Source organism: Beta vulgaris, chromosome 5 (genome assembly GCF_026745355.1).
Source record: "Beta vulgaris subsp. vulgaris cultivar EL10 chromosome 5, EL10.2, whole genome shotgun sequence".
In the NCBI taxonomy this organism is placed as follows: domain Eukaryota; kingdom Viridiplantae; phylum Streptophyta; class Magnoliopsida; order Caryophyllales; family Amaranthaceae; genus Beta; species Beta vulgaris.
Window position 1 is genome coordinate 60516775 of NC_079206.1, and position 14058 is coordinate 60530832.

A 14058-nucleotide genomic window follows, 5' to 3' on the forward strand; every position below is an offset into this window, starting at 1 on the left:
AACAAGACAAAAGATGCAACAAAGTTAATTGATTTGAAGATCAATTTCTGCATTAGTTTGCAGGACACATTAATTTTAAGATTAGATATAAAGTTAAACAACTTAGAAATAAATGCCTTACATATTATTGAGATGAGAATTTGAACCTGGACAATACCAAGCAATTTGGGGTGATACTCCATTGAGTTATCACATCTTCTTCTAAATGCTCCTTTTTATGTAAGTTATTTGGAAAAATAAATATTAAATTTATTGAACAAACATATGAAATTGTTGTAGTTCATTCATATTTGAATAAATATCATTTATTAACTTTTTACAATTTCAACAGCTAATTTTGTCAAACACTTTTAATTAAACAACTACTTTAATTATTAATCGCTAATAGCTACTAGTGAACAGCTAGTAACTACCCCCAATAACTAACGCTAGTGCAACAGCGAACCGCTAGTTTTGTCAAACATACCCTTATATGATTAAACTGAGAGTTAAACATAGCCTAATTAAGCAAAACTCTTGTTGTAAAATACACTAGTTGCTTCCACTCTTCTCTGTCCTCAGTCCTCTGTCCTCATCCAACTGTTCTGTCACCTCAGACCCTCATAATCATTCATCACTCTACCTCAGCTTCTATTCTTTTGGACTCAGTCTCCTCTCTTCTCTTCTTCTTCTTCAACCTCCATTTATTAAAACCCTTCAAATATTCTCTCAACTCCCCCCTTTCTTTCTCTCTCCTCTCCAAAAAAATCCTGATAAAAAACAGTCTCCATCTATCTATGCCATAAAATAATACCATCATGGTGGGTGGAAATGGGAAATTCCTAAAATTAAATTTCTCTTTCTACAGAAACTCACCTTCACGTTCTTCCAAACTCAACAAAAACAACAACAAAAACTCTCCTCCACCTGAATACATCTGTCCTATCTGCAACTCTTTAATCTCCGACCCGGTGGTTGTCGGGTCGGGTCACACCTTAGACCGTCTCTGCGTTGAAATTTGTGAACTTCACAACTTTACACCCGATCTTCCTGATGGTACCCGACCCGATTTCTCAACCAAGATACCCAATTTAGCTCTTCGTTCAGCTATTCCTTCATGGTGCGCTAAAAATGGCGTCGCTTTACCTCAAGAGGTGGATAAAGTCGCCGTCGAAAGACTCGTCAAGGATATGATCGAAAATCAGGAGAGAGAAAATGGTGGTCGTGGTAAGGGTTTGATTCGTCCTTCAGAGAGGTTTCTCATTGATTCTGTTAAAGATAAGGCTGACCTCGACCTTTCTCATGCTGTTACCGAGTTGACTCACCGAGTTAACCGCTTCGACTCGTCTACGAGTTCGGAGGAATCGGTGATTGCTGCGGCTGCGGTGAGTCCGCTTACGCCGCTACCGTTCACGACTCGGCCGGCGTGTTGGTCTCCATTTCATACATCGTCGTCGGAAACCCTAATTTCTTCCGACGAATCGATGAATTTGAATAACCCTAATTTCACGGAAGAATTGGAGTTAATCGCGAAGTTTAAGAGCAGTGATCCGTACGATCAGGAGATAGGCGCGGTTGAGTTGAGGAAAGCGACGAGAACGGATGAGAATGCGCGGGTTTCGCTTTGTACTCCGACGATGTTGCGTGAGATTGCGTCGCTTTTGTTTTCTGGATACGAGAAAGTTCAGATAAACGCAATTGCGGCGCTTGTGAATCTGTCGCTTGAGAAGCCAAACAAAATTAAGATAGTAAGGTCAGGAATTGTTCCAACAGTAATTAATTTGTTGAAAGGAAGATTACCAGAGACGCAAGAACATGCTGCAGGTTTAATATTTTCTCTCTCCTTAGAAGAGAAGAATCGGACAGCAATCGGCGTTCTCGGCGCTTTACCTCCATTGTTAAACTGCTTGTTAAGGTCCGAGTCCGAGCGAACTCGGAGTGACTCGGCGTTAGCGTTGTATAATCTATCGCTTGATCATAGCAACCGAGTCAAACTCGTTAAGCAATTCAACGCAGTTCCGCCGCTTCTGGCGGTGTTGCGGCAGGAAAAGGAGTCGATCGCAGGCAGAGTCTTACTTGTTTTGTATCAGCTAGCGGCGAGTGCGGAGGGTAAAGCGGCGATGTTGGATGGAAATGCGGTGGAGCATTTGGTGTGGTTGTTGAGAAAAGGAAAGGACGAGTTTGAGTCCGAGTCAACTCGGGAGAACTGTGTTGCCGCGCTCTACGCGCTGAGTCATGGGAGTATGAGGTTTAAGGCGCTTGCGAAGGAGGCGAGGGCGGTGGAGGTGCTAAAAGAGGTGGAGGAGAGCGGAAGCGAGAGGGCGAAGGAGAAGGCGAGGCGGATATTGGTGATGTTGAAGGGGAGGAGAGAGAGTGAGGATGGGCTTGGGGAGGAGATTGATTGGGAGGCGATTCTTGAATCGGGTGGTGGGTTGAGTCGGACTCGGCACCGAGTTGGTACAGGTCCGGGTTTTGGTAAAACGACCGAGTTTTGACTCTTGACTTTTGGTTTTTTTTTTTTTTTTTTTTTGGGTATTTAGTTTTGGGTTTAGGGTGTAATTATTGAAGGTTGTTTGGTCAAGGATCATGCTTTTGGGAATTTAATTTATATTTTTTAATTGTGGACTTTATATATATATACTTGTGAATGTGATTATTATGTAAATATTTAGTGTAACATCTTAGATAGTTGTCAAGAGAAAAAAAAAAAAGTATTTTAGAAGAATGGATGGATTTGGAAGGTTTGTTACATGTTAGGTAATCTTAATTTTTTCATGTGTCATTATTGTCTCAGTTATGGAATGACTAATGAAGTATATTTGTCGTTCGTAATTGTATTATTTGGGTTTTTGGCTATATTGAGTGAAGTGACCATGTGCAAGGTTAATAAAATTGTATATTCCTTTTGTGGGATTATGCTACTAAGAATATCTTACCAAAGAGTTGTGTAACTTGTGTTGATAACATTAGTAATTGTATTTGATAGATGAAAATTTATGTTGTAATTTATTTTGTTATCTACATAATTGTTAGGGGAATAAACCAACTCTTTTTAAAACTGTGGATTTTGTACGAGTTTTAAGCTTGTTTTGTTCTATAATTTTACATTTATGTTCTTTTCATCTCATTTTATACTTTTTTTAGGAAAAATAATTTCATAAAGTTTAATGCCTATAGGTTCGGAAATATTAGTTAATAAGGATTGATTTGAAGTCATAAAATTCACATTTTTCAACAATTTTGTTGGAATTATGGGTGAATGACTCTGTGCAGGCGCAATTCAGAGAAAATTCGTCTAAATATAATTTTTTTGAAAGGGATTCAAAAAATGGAGGTGAGATGCTATTCATTATACACTTCATGTGAGTGACATGTACCCTTTACAAATATTATGCACCTATTGGGTTAAAAAGAATAAAATCTAAGGATTCAAGATTGTTGTATGATACTTCTATTGCATACTAGAAAACGAAAAGGAACGGTGACGACACTAAAACAAGAGAAATCCAATTTCTTACATATTAAGATTCCTTCTTCTCATCGGTTGACTAAATAAATTGAGATGGAAAAGTTTCCTCTAAATTAATGAAGTAGAAGTTGTTACATTTGCAAGTGGACTTTTGAATATATTGATCAATTGACTCAATTTGTTACTTGGGAAGGTGAGTAACCTGTAATTTGTAAGTTTGTGCCATTTATTATTTTATTATAACTACTCCGATTGGTTTAATTTATTCAAGATGGAAACTGTTAATTATTAATGTTATCTAAAAACACTATAATTGACTATGATGTTGTAGGCATGTTCTGATGTACATGTATACTTTACTCTAAACAATAAAAGAAAAAGTCATTCATATTCCACTCTAAAAATATAATAATTATTTGAAACTTAGTACAAATCACCTAAGATAACACTTTGATTTTTAAACGATGAATCTGATATACATGTTTAATACAAAAGACTCTCCATCCTTTTTAGATTTTATGTCCACATTACATGAGCTAATAAAAAACTTAAAATATACAATCTGACTTGTATGGACCCAGTTCACGTTAATATTAGTGTGCACCAGGCAAAACAACATATCATTATTGATAATCCACTACATTATGCGAAAAACTTACTATATTATTCAGACACACTCACTATATCATACAGACACACACTATATCATACAAAAACTCACTATATTATTTAGAAACACACTATATCATGCAGAAACTCACTATATCATTCAAACACACACTATATCAAGCGGAAACTCACTATATCATTCAGACACTCATTATATCATGGAGAAACTAAATCATTCCATATGTTAGAACACGTGTCATGATATACTACACAACTTAGGTCTTCCTGTATGTTAAAATATTTTAATTAATTCCTCTATTATATTGCATATAATTCACATTATGTTTTCCGTTAATGAAATTTACTATATTGTATATAAGTTCACTATATCTTTGTAGAATTCACTATATGAAGTTAATATCTTACGAACTGGTGCACACTAAGTTAGTCTGTTAGTGTCCACCGAGTCCATTTGAGTTTTTTTTTTTATAAAATATAAACCTCAATTTCACAAAATCTCTGTGTCTTAAAAAAAAAAAAAAAAAAAATCTTACACATATATCCATATTAAAAACACCTTTTTCTTCCTCGCAGAAAATCCACAATTGATAGATTTGTCTTTTGTCCCTTGGAGCCATTCACTTCATTACTAATTTCTCATTGTAGCGCACTAATGATTCCTACCTTTTTTGCATGAACAAATCATCTGGGTGCATTTGACCCCAACAGTTTGGTGTCGGGAAATCCTGTCTATAATCCTATACTAATTACAACCACTTCATGACAATGGTGACAGTCCCATTTGTTTTTCCATGTGGGGGAGAGTTGTAAAAGAAAAGCTAATTGTAGATGTTATGGCTGGTGTACTCTATTTGGTAGCCAATTTGTAAATGATGATTGTGGTAAATGATTTAGATCTGATTTTGTAAATGTATTCTCGTTTGGATGCCTATATGCTATGACAATTACACTTCACCTTTAAAAGTACTATTCATCACAAATTTTTCGTTACCGTATCTAGTTATTTTTACGTAATAATAGATGGTGATGGAAATCTAAAACAAGAATATTTTTTGACACAAGTTGCATATAAACTTAGGAGCAACGAACAACATAAATTAAAGAAGACATCTAAAAAAATTAGCTAAAATCAAGTAAAGTGTGAGCTTGATCCACTTGGCGTCGAGGAAGCTTTCGAAAAGTACAAACTCGAAGAGAAGCCCCCAAAGATAGGATATATTGGGCCGTCCATCTTAGGAAAATGTTAGATGAACCCTTATCTTGAGAAAGCTGAATAACGTTTGTTGAATCAGTTAGGTGTTAGGAGTTGTACCTCATGAAACTCTTGTGAAATGGACCACTTCATACAATACAGACAAGCAAGAAGTTTCGACTGAAGAGCAGAGAAAGCAATGAAGTGCATGTCCTCACATAGAGTATCATCACTACTCACTATCACTATTAATCACTTCACAACCCGTACCTCCAGATAGACAATTCTTGTCCCAGGTTTCGTCAACCTCAATCAAAATACTGTGAGACCCGTGAGTTAGTTGTCCTATATTAGCACACAGAAAACCAAGAAGGTATCTTAGAATAAGTTCAGGAGGATATAAACTAGTCATGCTGAGCAGAAGCAACAACAATTGCAACGGAGGTTCGAAAGGAAGAAGCACCATCACCTCGAAAGATATGATTGTTTCTAGCAATCCAAATACCTCAAAGAGGCAAATAGTAGCTATAAAGAAGTTATCTTAGAGCTAAATACACCATCCTGACTAATAAATAGTAGGATATAGGAAGAAATTCACTCTCTCATAGAGTCATAAACATTGAATCTTCTAAGCCCGAGTTGATAGCTAAAGAGCTATTTAGGAAAAAATATTGGAGTATGGACAAATACTAACATTGAAACAAGACTTGCTTTACAAATTTACCTCTTGATTATTGTTATACCTATCCTTTCGTTGCTTACCAAACAAAGTCGTTTGAGCTACAAACAATCATTAAATAGAAAGAGAAATCTTTACATGATATATAAATTTCGGGTCTTCAACAAGTAACAATTCAGACTTAGTTACCATATAGAGATAACATAAACGACAATGTTGTGTAATAAATATAATTTTCATCACTTCGTTTTTTGAAAAATTCTCTTTTGAAACTTCTATCATAATATAATGACATAAAATTTAAAAAAACTCTACCTTTTGCGTTAGATTTTAAGAGAGGTTATTAAGTGGGAATCTTCTTGTTTTTTTTTTCCTTTGAGGGGATGTATTGGTGGTTTATTGACATAGTGCTAAAAGTAGATGCGTTGAGATTGTAAATGAGCTTAACTGAACATATTACTGCTATGTTGACCATGTTAAAACTCATACGACCATAACTTAAATTGATATCAAATCTAATTCAAACTCTTGACAGTGGTTGAACATCATGGGGGCCGATGAGATCCCCGGCCCCAGCCAGCTTCTGAATTTTCCTAAAAATTAACGTTGAAAATGTAAATTTTTTAGATAAAATAGCTTAATTTTCATACTTATCCCCCTTTAAAACCTAAAAATTACATTATTGGTCCCCTTTAAAATATATTTCTGATTCTGTCCCTGACTCCTGAGCTATTGACTGGACTCTAAATCTTGTTCAAACTTGAATAGTTCATTTAGGACTTGCTATATTCAAGCACTACATGTCTATATGTCTCTTTCTCATTTAGTAGTCGAGCTAGGGTTCTTCCAAAGATAACAATATTCACCCTGTGTAATAAACTTAGCACTTGTGTAATACTTATATTGCTATTTCATATTTATTTCTAATAGAGTAGCAGATGATAGCTTAGTGGTGTTGGCATCACATTTGATTACAAAGATCTTGGGATCAAGTCTCAACCCTTGTAAGTTGTAAGGAGAGATCTCCAATCCTCAATCCCCAATCCCCCCTCCCCCTTATTGCAAGAGACTTCATCTTACCTTAAAAAATATTCATTTTCAATCACCTTGTGTTATTGTTTAGGAGAAAAAAATAAATAAAGAAAGACATACGCTATAGGTCTATAACGGGATAACGTGATAGTCTTTTGGTCATTTAAGCTTTTAAAGGGGAAACTAATTTCTAGTGAGTTCCATTTACTTATTGACGATATTTTAGAGTCGGTTCCTATTTTCAAAAGGCCATTCGGTCTTTCGTTAAGTGTTCAAGTAACAAAGCTACTCATGATGTTAGCTCATTTTCTTCCCTGGGAAATTGACAAACGATGTTAGATAACCGATGTTTGCGATGTGCGTAATTTGTATTGCTTTGAAAAATCTAATACTTGCGTTCTGTTTCATATGAAACGTTTGTTTTTTCACGCAACACAACACGCTTATTTAATCAATAATATCTTTAGTTGTATACATGTAAAAAAAAGATAAAAAAAGCTATAACTTGATAACATGCATCGAGATGAATCTAACAAGATTCCACTCGACTATATTTTTCTTTATATAATGGCGATGAATTGATATTTCATTTAAAGCAGAACGGAAGAAGTAAATTATTCTCCTTTGTTTGGATTCCTAACAAAATGAAAGAAAAAGAGAGGGTCCAAAATCACCTAATTTAGATTTAACAAATTCATCGATTTCTAATTATTCCCAATTGCAAAGCAAAAACCCAGCTGAAAAACAATGCAGAAACCCCGAAAAAGGAAGCAAATTTCTTCCAAAGACAATAATAATCAACCGTCGAAAAATGCAAAAACTAATATCAAATCAATCAAAACAAAAATCCCAAAATCAGTTCCTACAATAGAACCATACCCATCTCACCCAAGACCAACCCCAGAAGAATGCTTGGCAATTAGAGATGAACTCTTGAAATTTCATGGCTTTCCTGAAGAATTCACCAAGTATCGTGAGGAGAGAGAAAATTCAAGGACTAATTCCTCAAATTTGGTTAATGGGTCCGTAAAATCAGAGAGTTTGATGGAGAAATTGAGTGTTTTGGATGGTTTAGTGAGTACTATTCTTTCGCAAAACACCACTGATGTTAATTCTCAAAGAGCTTTTGCTTCTCTTAAAGCTGCATTTCCCACTTGGGATAATGTAAGTTTGCAAATTTCATTCTTTTTTTAAGATTTACTGTTTTGTTGGATGTATGCATTGTAGATTATAATGCTTTTTACAGGTTATGAAATTAAAAATTTCCGATTTTTATTAATTGTGGGTAATGATTGTCCTGTTTCTGGTGTGTTTTATTTATTTATGATTGCTGATTATATCCTGAGTTCAGAAGTGTAAGTTAGGAGTGTGACAATATGATCCCTTAGATTAAGTTGTTAGGCAATGGTTGGTTTAATTTTCTGATTGCAGTTGTTGGTGTTTCCAGGTAGTAATTGATAATTTAGGTTCCCAAATGTGTGTGATTTTGCTGAATGTAGGATGGTTTTGGCTTTATCATATAACTCATGGTTCGACATTCGAGATTAACGATTTTAAGGATTTAAATTCACTGTTATTGTGCAGCATTCCATTTCTAAGAGCTGCTGCAAGTATTGGTGGAATGTTCAGTTTATCTGAAATCTTTACAAGGAATGCTAGATTATAAGATTTGAGTTGATATTAGAAGTCATAGCTAGTTGGGTGATCTATTTTTGGTTTCATGCTTGTACTCTATATAGGTCCTGACTGCTGAACAAAAGTTGTTAGAGGATGCCATCAGATGCGGAGGCTTAGCTCCAACTAAAGCTTCTTGTATTAGAAACATTTTGAGTTGCCTCAAGGAGAGGAGTGGGAAGTTATGCTTGGAGTACTTGCGTGACTTGCCTATAGACGAAATTAAGTCCGAGCTCTCCTCTTTCAAGGGAATTGGACCTAAAACTGTAAGTTCTGTTTTATGTTTGTTACATGTGATTTTTTCAAGCAGAGTGGTTGAAAGAAATCATGGATGTGTGTAGAGTATGCCAAAAGAAACTGGGAATATGAACATATGCCTGCATTTATCTATTGCATATGGCTAATGCATTGCGTTGGTATTTTTGGTCATCTATAATTCTATATTGGTTAGTGTATTTGGTCAAACAAGTCAAGAATCGAGATCGCTAAGTTACTTGGACTCAAATAATCGTGTCGGACATGGGTACGTGCCTAAGTGTTGAAATGTCCATACCCATGTCCGAGTATCAAGGATCCAACACATGGTACTTGAGGTAAAATGAAGAGTTTGAATAACAAAGTAAGAATGCATGTTCAGGCAATGTTGTGCTATATAATTATTTGGCTATGTGAAAATTTGTGTAATCGGTTTCAGGTAGCTTGTGTGCTAATGTTCCATCTACAACAAAATGACTTCCCAGTAGACACACATGTAAGTGTGAGTTTCTTGTTACTGAAAAGACTGTCACATGCTTGAAAGATCATCTAAAACCAAACTATGCATCCAGATTTTGCAGATAGCAACTACTCTTGGTTGGGTACCTAAAGGAGCTGATGCGAAGAAGACGTATCTTCACCTAAACCAGAGAATTCCAAACGAACTGAAATTTGACCTGAACTGCCTTCTATTTACACATGGTAAGATGTGCAATAGATGTTCTACCAAAGTAGGAAAGCAAGAGAAGAAAGAATCAGTCAATAAGTTCTGTCCTTTATTGAACCACTGTTAGAGAATTGATTAGAAGTGCATGTGAATGCTGTAACTTCCTTAGGTTATATCTCTATGTCACTCAAGTTCACTTGGTAACAACAGCAGAATCTAGTATATGACCCACCATTTTGCGGAGTTTGAGTTAGTTTAGGTGTATGCAAGTTAACTCCTAATTGGTTGAGAGTAGTAGAGAAGTTGCTTTCGAAAGATCTGTACATATCCATGAATCTATTGACTTTAAGTTGAAGAATTTTGTATCATAACCTATCAAGATCTTAAATTCCAAGAGACTGTTAGAACAACCAGTCGATTCAGAAAAGAAGAAGGCGTATAATTAGTATGAGATGGTCTCGACAACAATATTGATGGATCAAAATGGAAGTAGTATATAAGTTAGGGTGTTTAAGGTCACTTTCTGATCAATTGATTTTGTGTACTCTATGTCAAAATGAATATAACACCTATTCTGTTGAGTCTTGTTTCAAATTTATTGACCTTTAGTTTGATTTTCTTTCTTCAGAAGTTTCCTTTTAGGATGACTTTTTTTTTGCTTTTATCTGACAGTAAAAAACAATAAAAAATAAGAGCAACACAAACTATCATTATGTCATAAAAAAGTTGTTAAAGAGGGCGAGTTGGTAACTCAGTGGAGTACCACCCCGAATTTTAGGGCATTGCCCAAGATTTGAATCCTCATTCCAACAATATGTTAGGCATTTAATTCTGGACTGTTTAGCTTGTACCTAGCCTCTGAATTGGTGAGCCCAGCAGGCTAGTAGCCTAGCAAGGATGGGTTTTCGGACCAATTATCTTTTCTAATAAAAAAATAATAATAATAAAAAAAAAAGTTGTTAAAGAGAGCAACACAAGTCCACTTTCATATTTGTCCAATTGTCCCAAGAAATAGAGAAAAAAAGGGTTGCTGCACTTTGTAATTGATTGGAGCATATCTTTTTTAACAGATAAAAATAACATCTGAAGCATATCTATGTGACTCGTGACTTTATCACTAATAAGTAATAAAGTGACATTTCAATCCTGTTTCTTTTGCTTTCACGGCTCACACAATCAATGGTTTTATTCGTCCCAACTCATAAAGATTCAATTATAAACCAAGTTAAGTTTTGTCGTTGAAATGCTAGACTTGTTTTCTAGTAAAAGTTTTAGATAGGCTGTTGGCCCTAATTGTCCACTATCTTATTATTTCATTTTCTGATTAATTCAACAGGGAGTTTCTGTTCCCACTCATAATAGTTTATTTGTACTCTTAATGTCTTACACAGTTAAGATTTACCTGATTAGGTTGAAGGGGAGTAATAATAGAGTGGAAATAGATATTAGTAAATAGTGGCAGATCGATTCTAATTTTACGAGTCTATAATATGTATCGTAAATAAGATTTTGTTTTTTTTTTCCCCCCAATTTCAGAAACGTGTGGTTTGATGAATTTCATGTGGGCTGCCCTAGCACAGAGCCACTCACTGTGAGACCCAACAAGATTTAAACTTTTTACACCAAGATTTGAACCTTGATTTCCCATATGGGAGATAGGAAGCCATACCATTAGACACAAGGACCCTTGGTAAGATTCTAGTTTTGGGGTGTAAGGTAGATTTAGGACTGGTAGTGTACGGTTGTGGAAATACAAGCTTGATTTTTTTAATAAAATTTATTAATTGGGGTGTCCCTCATCTTAATGTAGTAGGTCCCTAACTCCCTACTAGATATTGGACATTTTTCAGAAAATATTGGTGAAATCTTATCATAATTAGTGAAAAAGATTGAATAATAAAATCTTATTACTTGAGAATAATTTGGTTGTATCACGTAAGATTTACGATAGTGGACTCCGCAGTTGATACCGTCACCGCCACAGCGCCACTAGAGATGCAGGGGTGATCCAACTTGAGGTCCAACCTTACCATGTCAAAAAAGAGGGAAAAGTAATCCACTAAGCCGATGAAGTTTAGGAATTTAATACGTCTACTTCTGCTATAGGAATTTCAAATTTGCAGCCAAGGTTCGCTTGCGTCTATGAGAGTATGAGAGTATGAGACTATGATCATGAAAAGAAAAGGTTATGGACAACCAAAGTTGCTCAATCTAAAGTACGCCATTTATTGAGATAAGGTGTCAATTCTACTTTTGAAAAGTTTCTCCATTGCAGTGTGTCTAAAGGTGCGAGAAATCCAGAAGTTGTTTCTTTAGTTTTTGATCTTTTTGCGCCTTTTTTATCCGTTGTTTTTGGGGTTTTAGCTACTAAAAGTCCACAACAATAAAAAAAGAGTAAGGTCACTCAGTTATTGACTTATTATTGAGATATCCAATTTATCTCTTGAAGGATCTATGGGCATGAGTTGTAACTTTAGTTGAGTTTGATTGGGATGCATTATTACCAACTTGCGAAATGCTGATATAAGATCACTAATAGAAAATGACTAGGCCATCTTTAGTTAATACATGTGGTAATTCATAGCTTACCCACAAAATCAATAAGAGAATCAATCAAATTAACAAAATAACGACAACATGAAAATGTTGAGATTATTCATCTAAAGTCATGTTCATTATAAAATCCTAAAGATACTAACAGACTTTCCGAGGAAGTATTCTCCCATACTCGGTAGGGGACAACTTGTCCTAATTCATGACATTTTTGTAATTTTCACTAACAACTTGATAAAATGTAACATTTACCTGATATGATTAGATGCAGCCAACATATGATATAATAGCTAACTGATATGATAAGATAGTGTTAAGACTAGTCTTACATGCACGCAATGCGTGCGATAATGTGTGATAACAAATGAAGTAGAAAATAAAATTAATTGGGTAGAAAAACCGTCTTTAGATTTTATGTTTTCAAAAAACTGATATTCAATTTAAATGTCTTACTTTCCCCCCTTTTTTTCATTCAAATGAAATAGTTAGTTATCCTCTATTTTTTTTTCCTTTTTCTATTTTTTGGTGTCCCCCATGTGTTGTCTTATATAATAGAGATATGATATACTAGTCATCTAATACATCAACTAGATTTCAACTAACAATCTCCAAATAAAAATATATGTTTTTTTTTAATTTATAATTTTTTTAATATTAATTATTATCATAAAATTTACTGAAATATCATGATATTGGACCATACCGAGTATGGGAATATCATTTGCTCGAGACTTCCCAATTCCCACCATTGTTGTCAAAATACTCTCTTATGCGTTGCTTTAAAAAAAAACATCAAAAAGGTCATCAGGCCTGTACTAGAGCAGAGTTCTATAGGCCCTCTGGCCAATTATCCAAGGGAGTTGAGTCCTTATGTCTCCATTTTGATGTGAAGTTTACAATTGGGCCAGGTGAAGTTCCGCATACTTAAGCTACATCTTTAGTTAGAAGTAGATTTATGTCTCCGGTCACAAGTGATATTGGCTTCGATTGGAAACACAAACATGGGAACTTAGTACCCTGTTCTTTTAGACGGTACCGAAGTGAATGACATGGAATTCTATTGAACTGAAATTGTGAAAATAATTTGTTTGAACTGAATTTGATTGAATAGAACTAAATTTGTATGTGTTTGAATTGAATTGAATTGAACTGAATTTTCATTAATTTAGTTCAAAAGAACAGGGCTTAGAGAGGCAAGGCCCCTTTTTAACTGAACTAAACTGAATTGAACTAAAGTGTGTCAAACAGAAACCATGAGAGTAACTAAATGAACTAACATAAATTGTATCAAACTGAAATTAAGTCCAATATCTATATCTGGTATTATCTCACTTGTGAGATGTGTCATATCCATAAGCTATATTAATCATAGTCCATTCATAATTATCGAGACAAAGCTCCCATAATTAGCTTTGGAGAAGTCCAGTATGTATAATTAAGCCAAAAAGTAATAGACCTTTCCATCAACAACACCAAGCCAAACTGGAGGATTTTAGTAATAGTAATGGATTGATATATGGATGAACCAAACAAGAAGAAATAGAATTAATAATTGATTTCGTTTACTAGAGACTTAAAAGTAAAATAGTGAATCAAACGAACCTTAAATCACAACCACCTTGTAATAATTGGTAACAGAGTCAAACCCAAGAACATAATCAACAAGACCAATAGGACAAGGGGTATTTGTTAGGTGTGATTAATGAAAGAATCGGATATCCCACTCCAAAGCAACGAAACTACGCTTTCCTATTATTTTAATTTCGCCCCTCTAGGATCACCGGGTTACTACGAAATAACTAATGAAATACAATAGAGAGAACAATCCACTTAGATGATCTTCTAAGTGAATCAACGAGAACTTGTGTTTAGAGTTTGTGAAGAACACTCAAGAGAAGTTTGCAAGGTTTCTCTTAAGCAAAGCAAGA

The 14058-nt window shown here is 34.8% G+C and overlaps 2 protein-coding genes across 2 annotated transcripts; both read left to right on the forward strand.

Annotated features, from left to right (window-relative positions):
* Positions 1–539: 539 nt before the first annotated feature.
* Positions 540–2919, forward strand: LOC104894207 (U-box domain-containing protein 38). Its single transcript, XM_010680387.4, has one exon. The coding sequence runs from the start codon at positions 798–800 to the stop codon at positions 2472–2474; it is 1677 nt and encodes a 558-aa protein (XP_010678689.2). The 5' UTR covers positions 540–797; the 3' UTR covers positions 2475–2919.
* A 4671-nt stretch (positions 2920–7590) lies between these two features.
* On the forward strand, positions 7591–10207 carry LOC104894208 (putative DNA glycosylase At3g47830). The gene is made up of 4 exons (XM_010680388.3): positions 7591–8145; positions 8721–8921; positions 9350–9406; positions 9483–10207. Exons 1-4 carry the CDS (start codon positions 7729–7731, stop codon positions 9702–9704), a joined length of 897 nt encoding a protein of 298 aa, XP_010678690.2. The 5' UTR covers positions 7591–7728; the 3' UTR covers positions 9705–10207.
* Positions 10208–14058: the final 3851 nt, after the last annotated feature.

What these genes read in the sequence shown, in the direction of transcription:
- LOC104894207 (XM_010680387.4), top strand. Translation starts at nt 798, where the DNA reads ATGGTGGGTGGAAATGGGAAATTCCTAAAATTAAATTTCTCTTTCTAC.
- LOC104894208 (XM_010680388.3), top strand. Translation starts at nt 7,729, where the DNA reads ATGCAGAAACCCCGAAAAAGGAAGCAAATTTCTTCCAAAGACAATAAT. An exon ending in CATTTCCCACTTGGGATAAT is followed by an intron (nt 8,146 to 8,720) that starts GTAAGTTTGCAA and finishes TACTCTATATAG; the next exon opens with GTCCTGACTGCTGAACAAAA. An exon ending in ACTTCCCAGTAGACACACAT is followed by an intron (nt 9,407 to 9,482) that starts GTAAGTGTGAGT and finishes CTATGCATCCAG; the next exon opens with ATTTTGCAGATAGCAACTAC.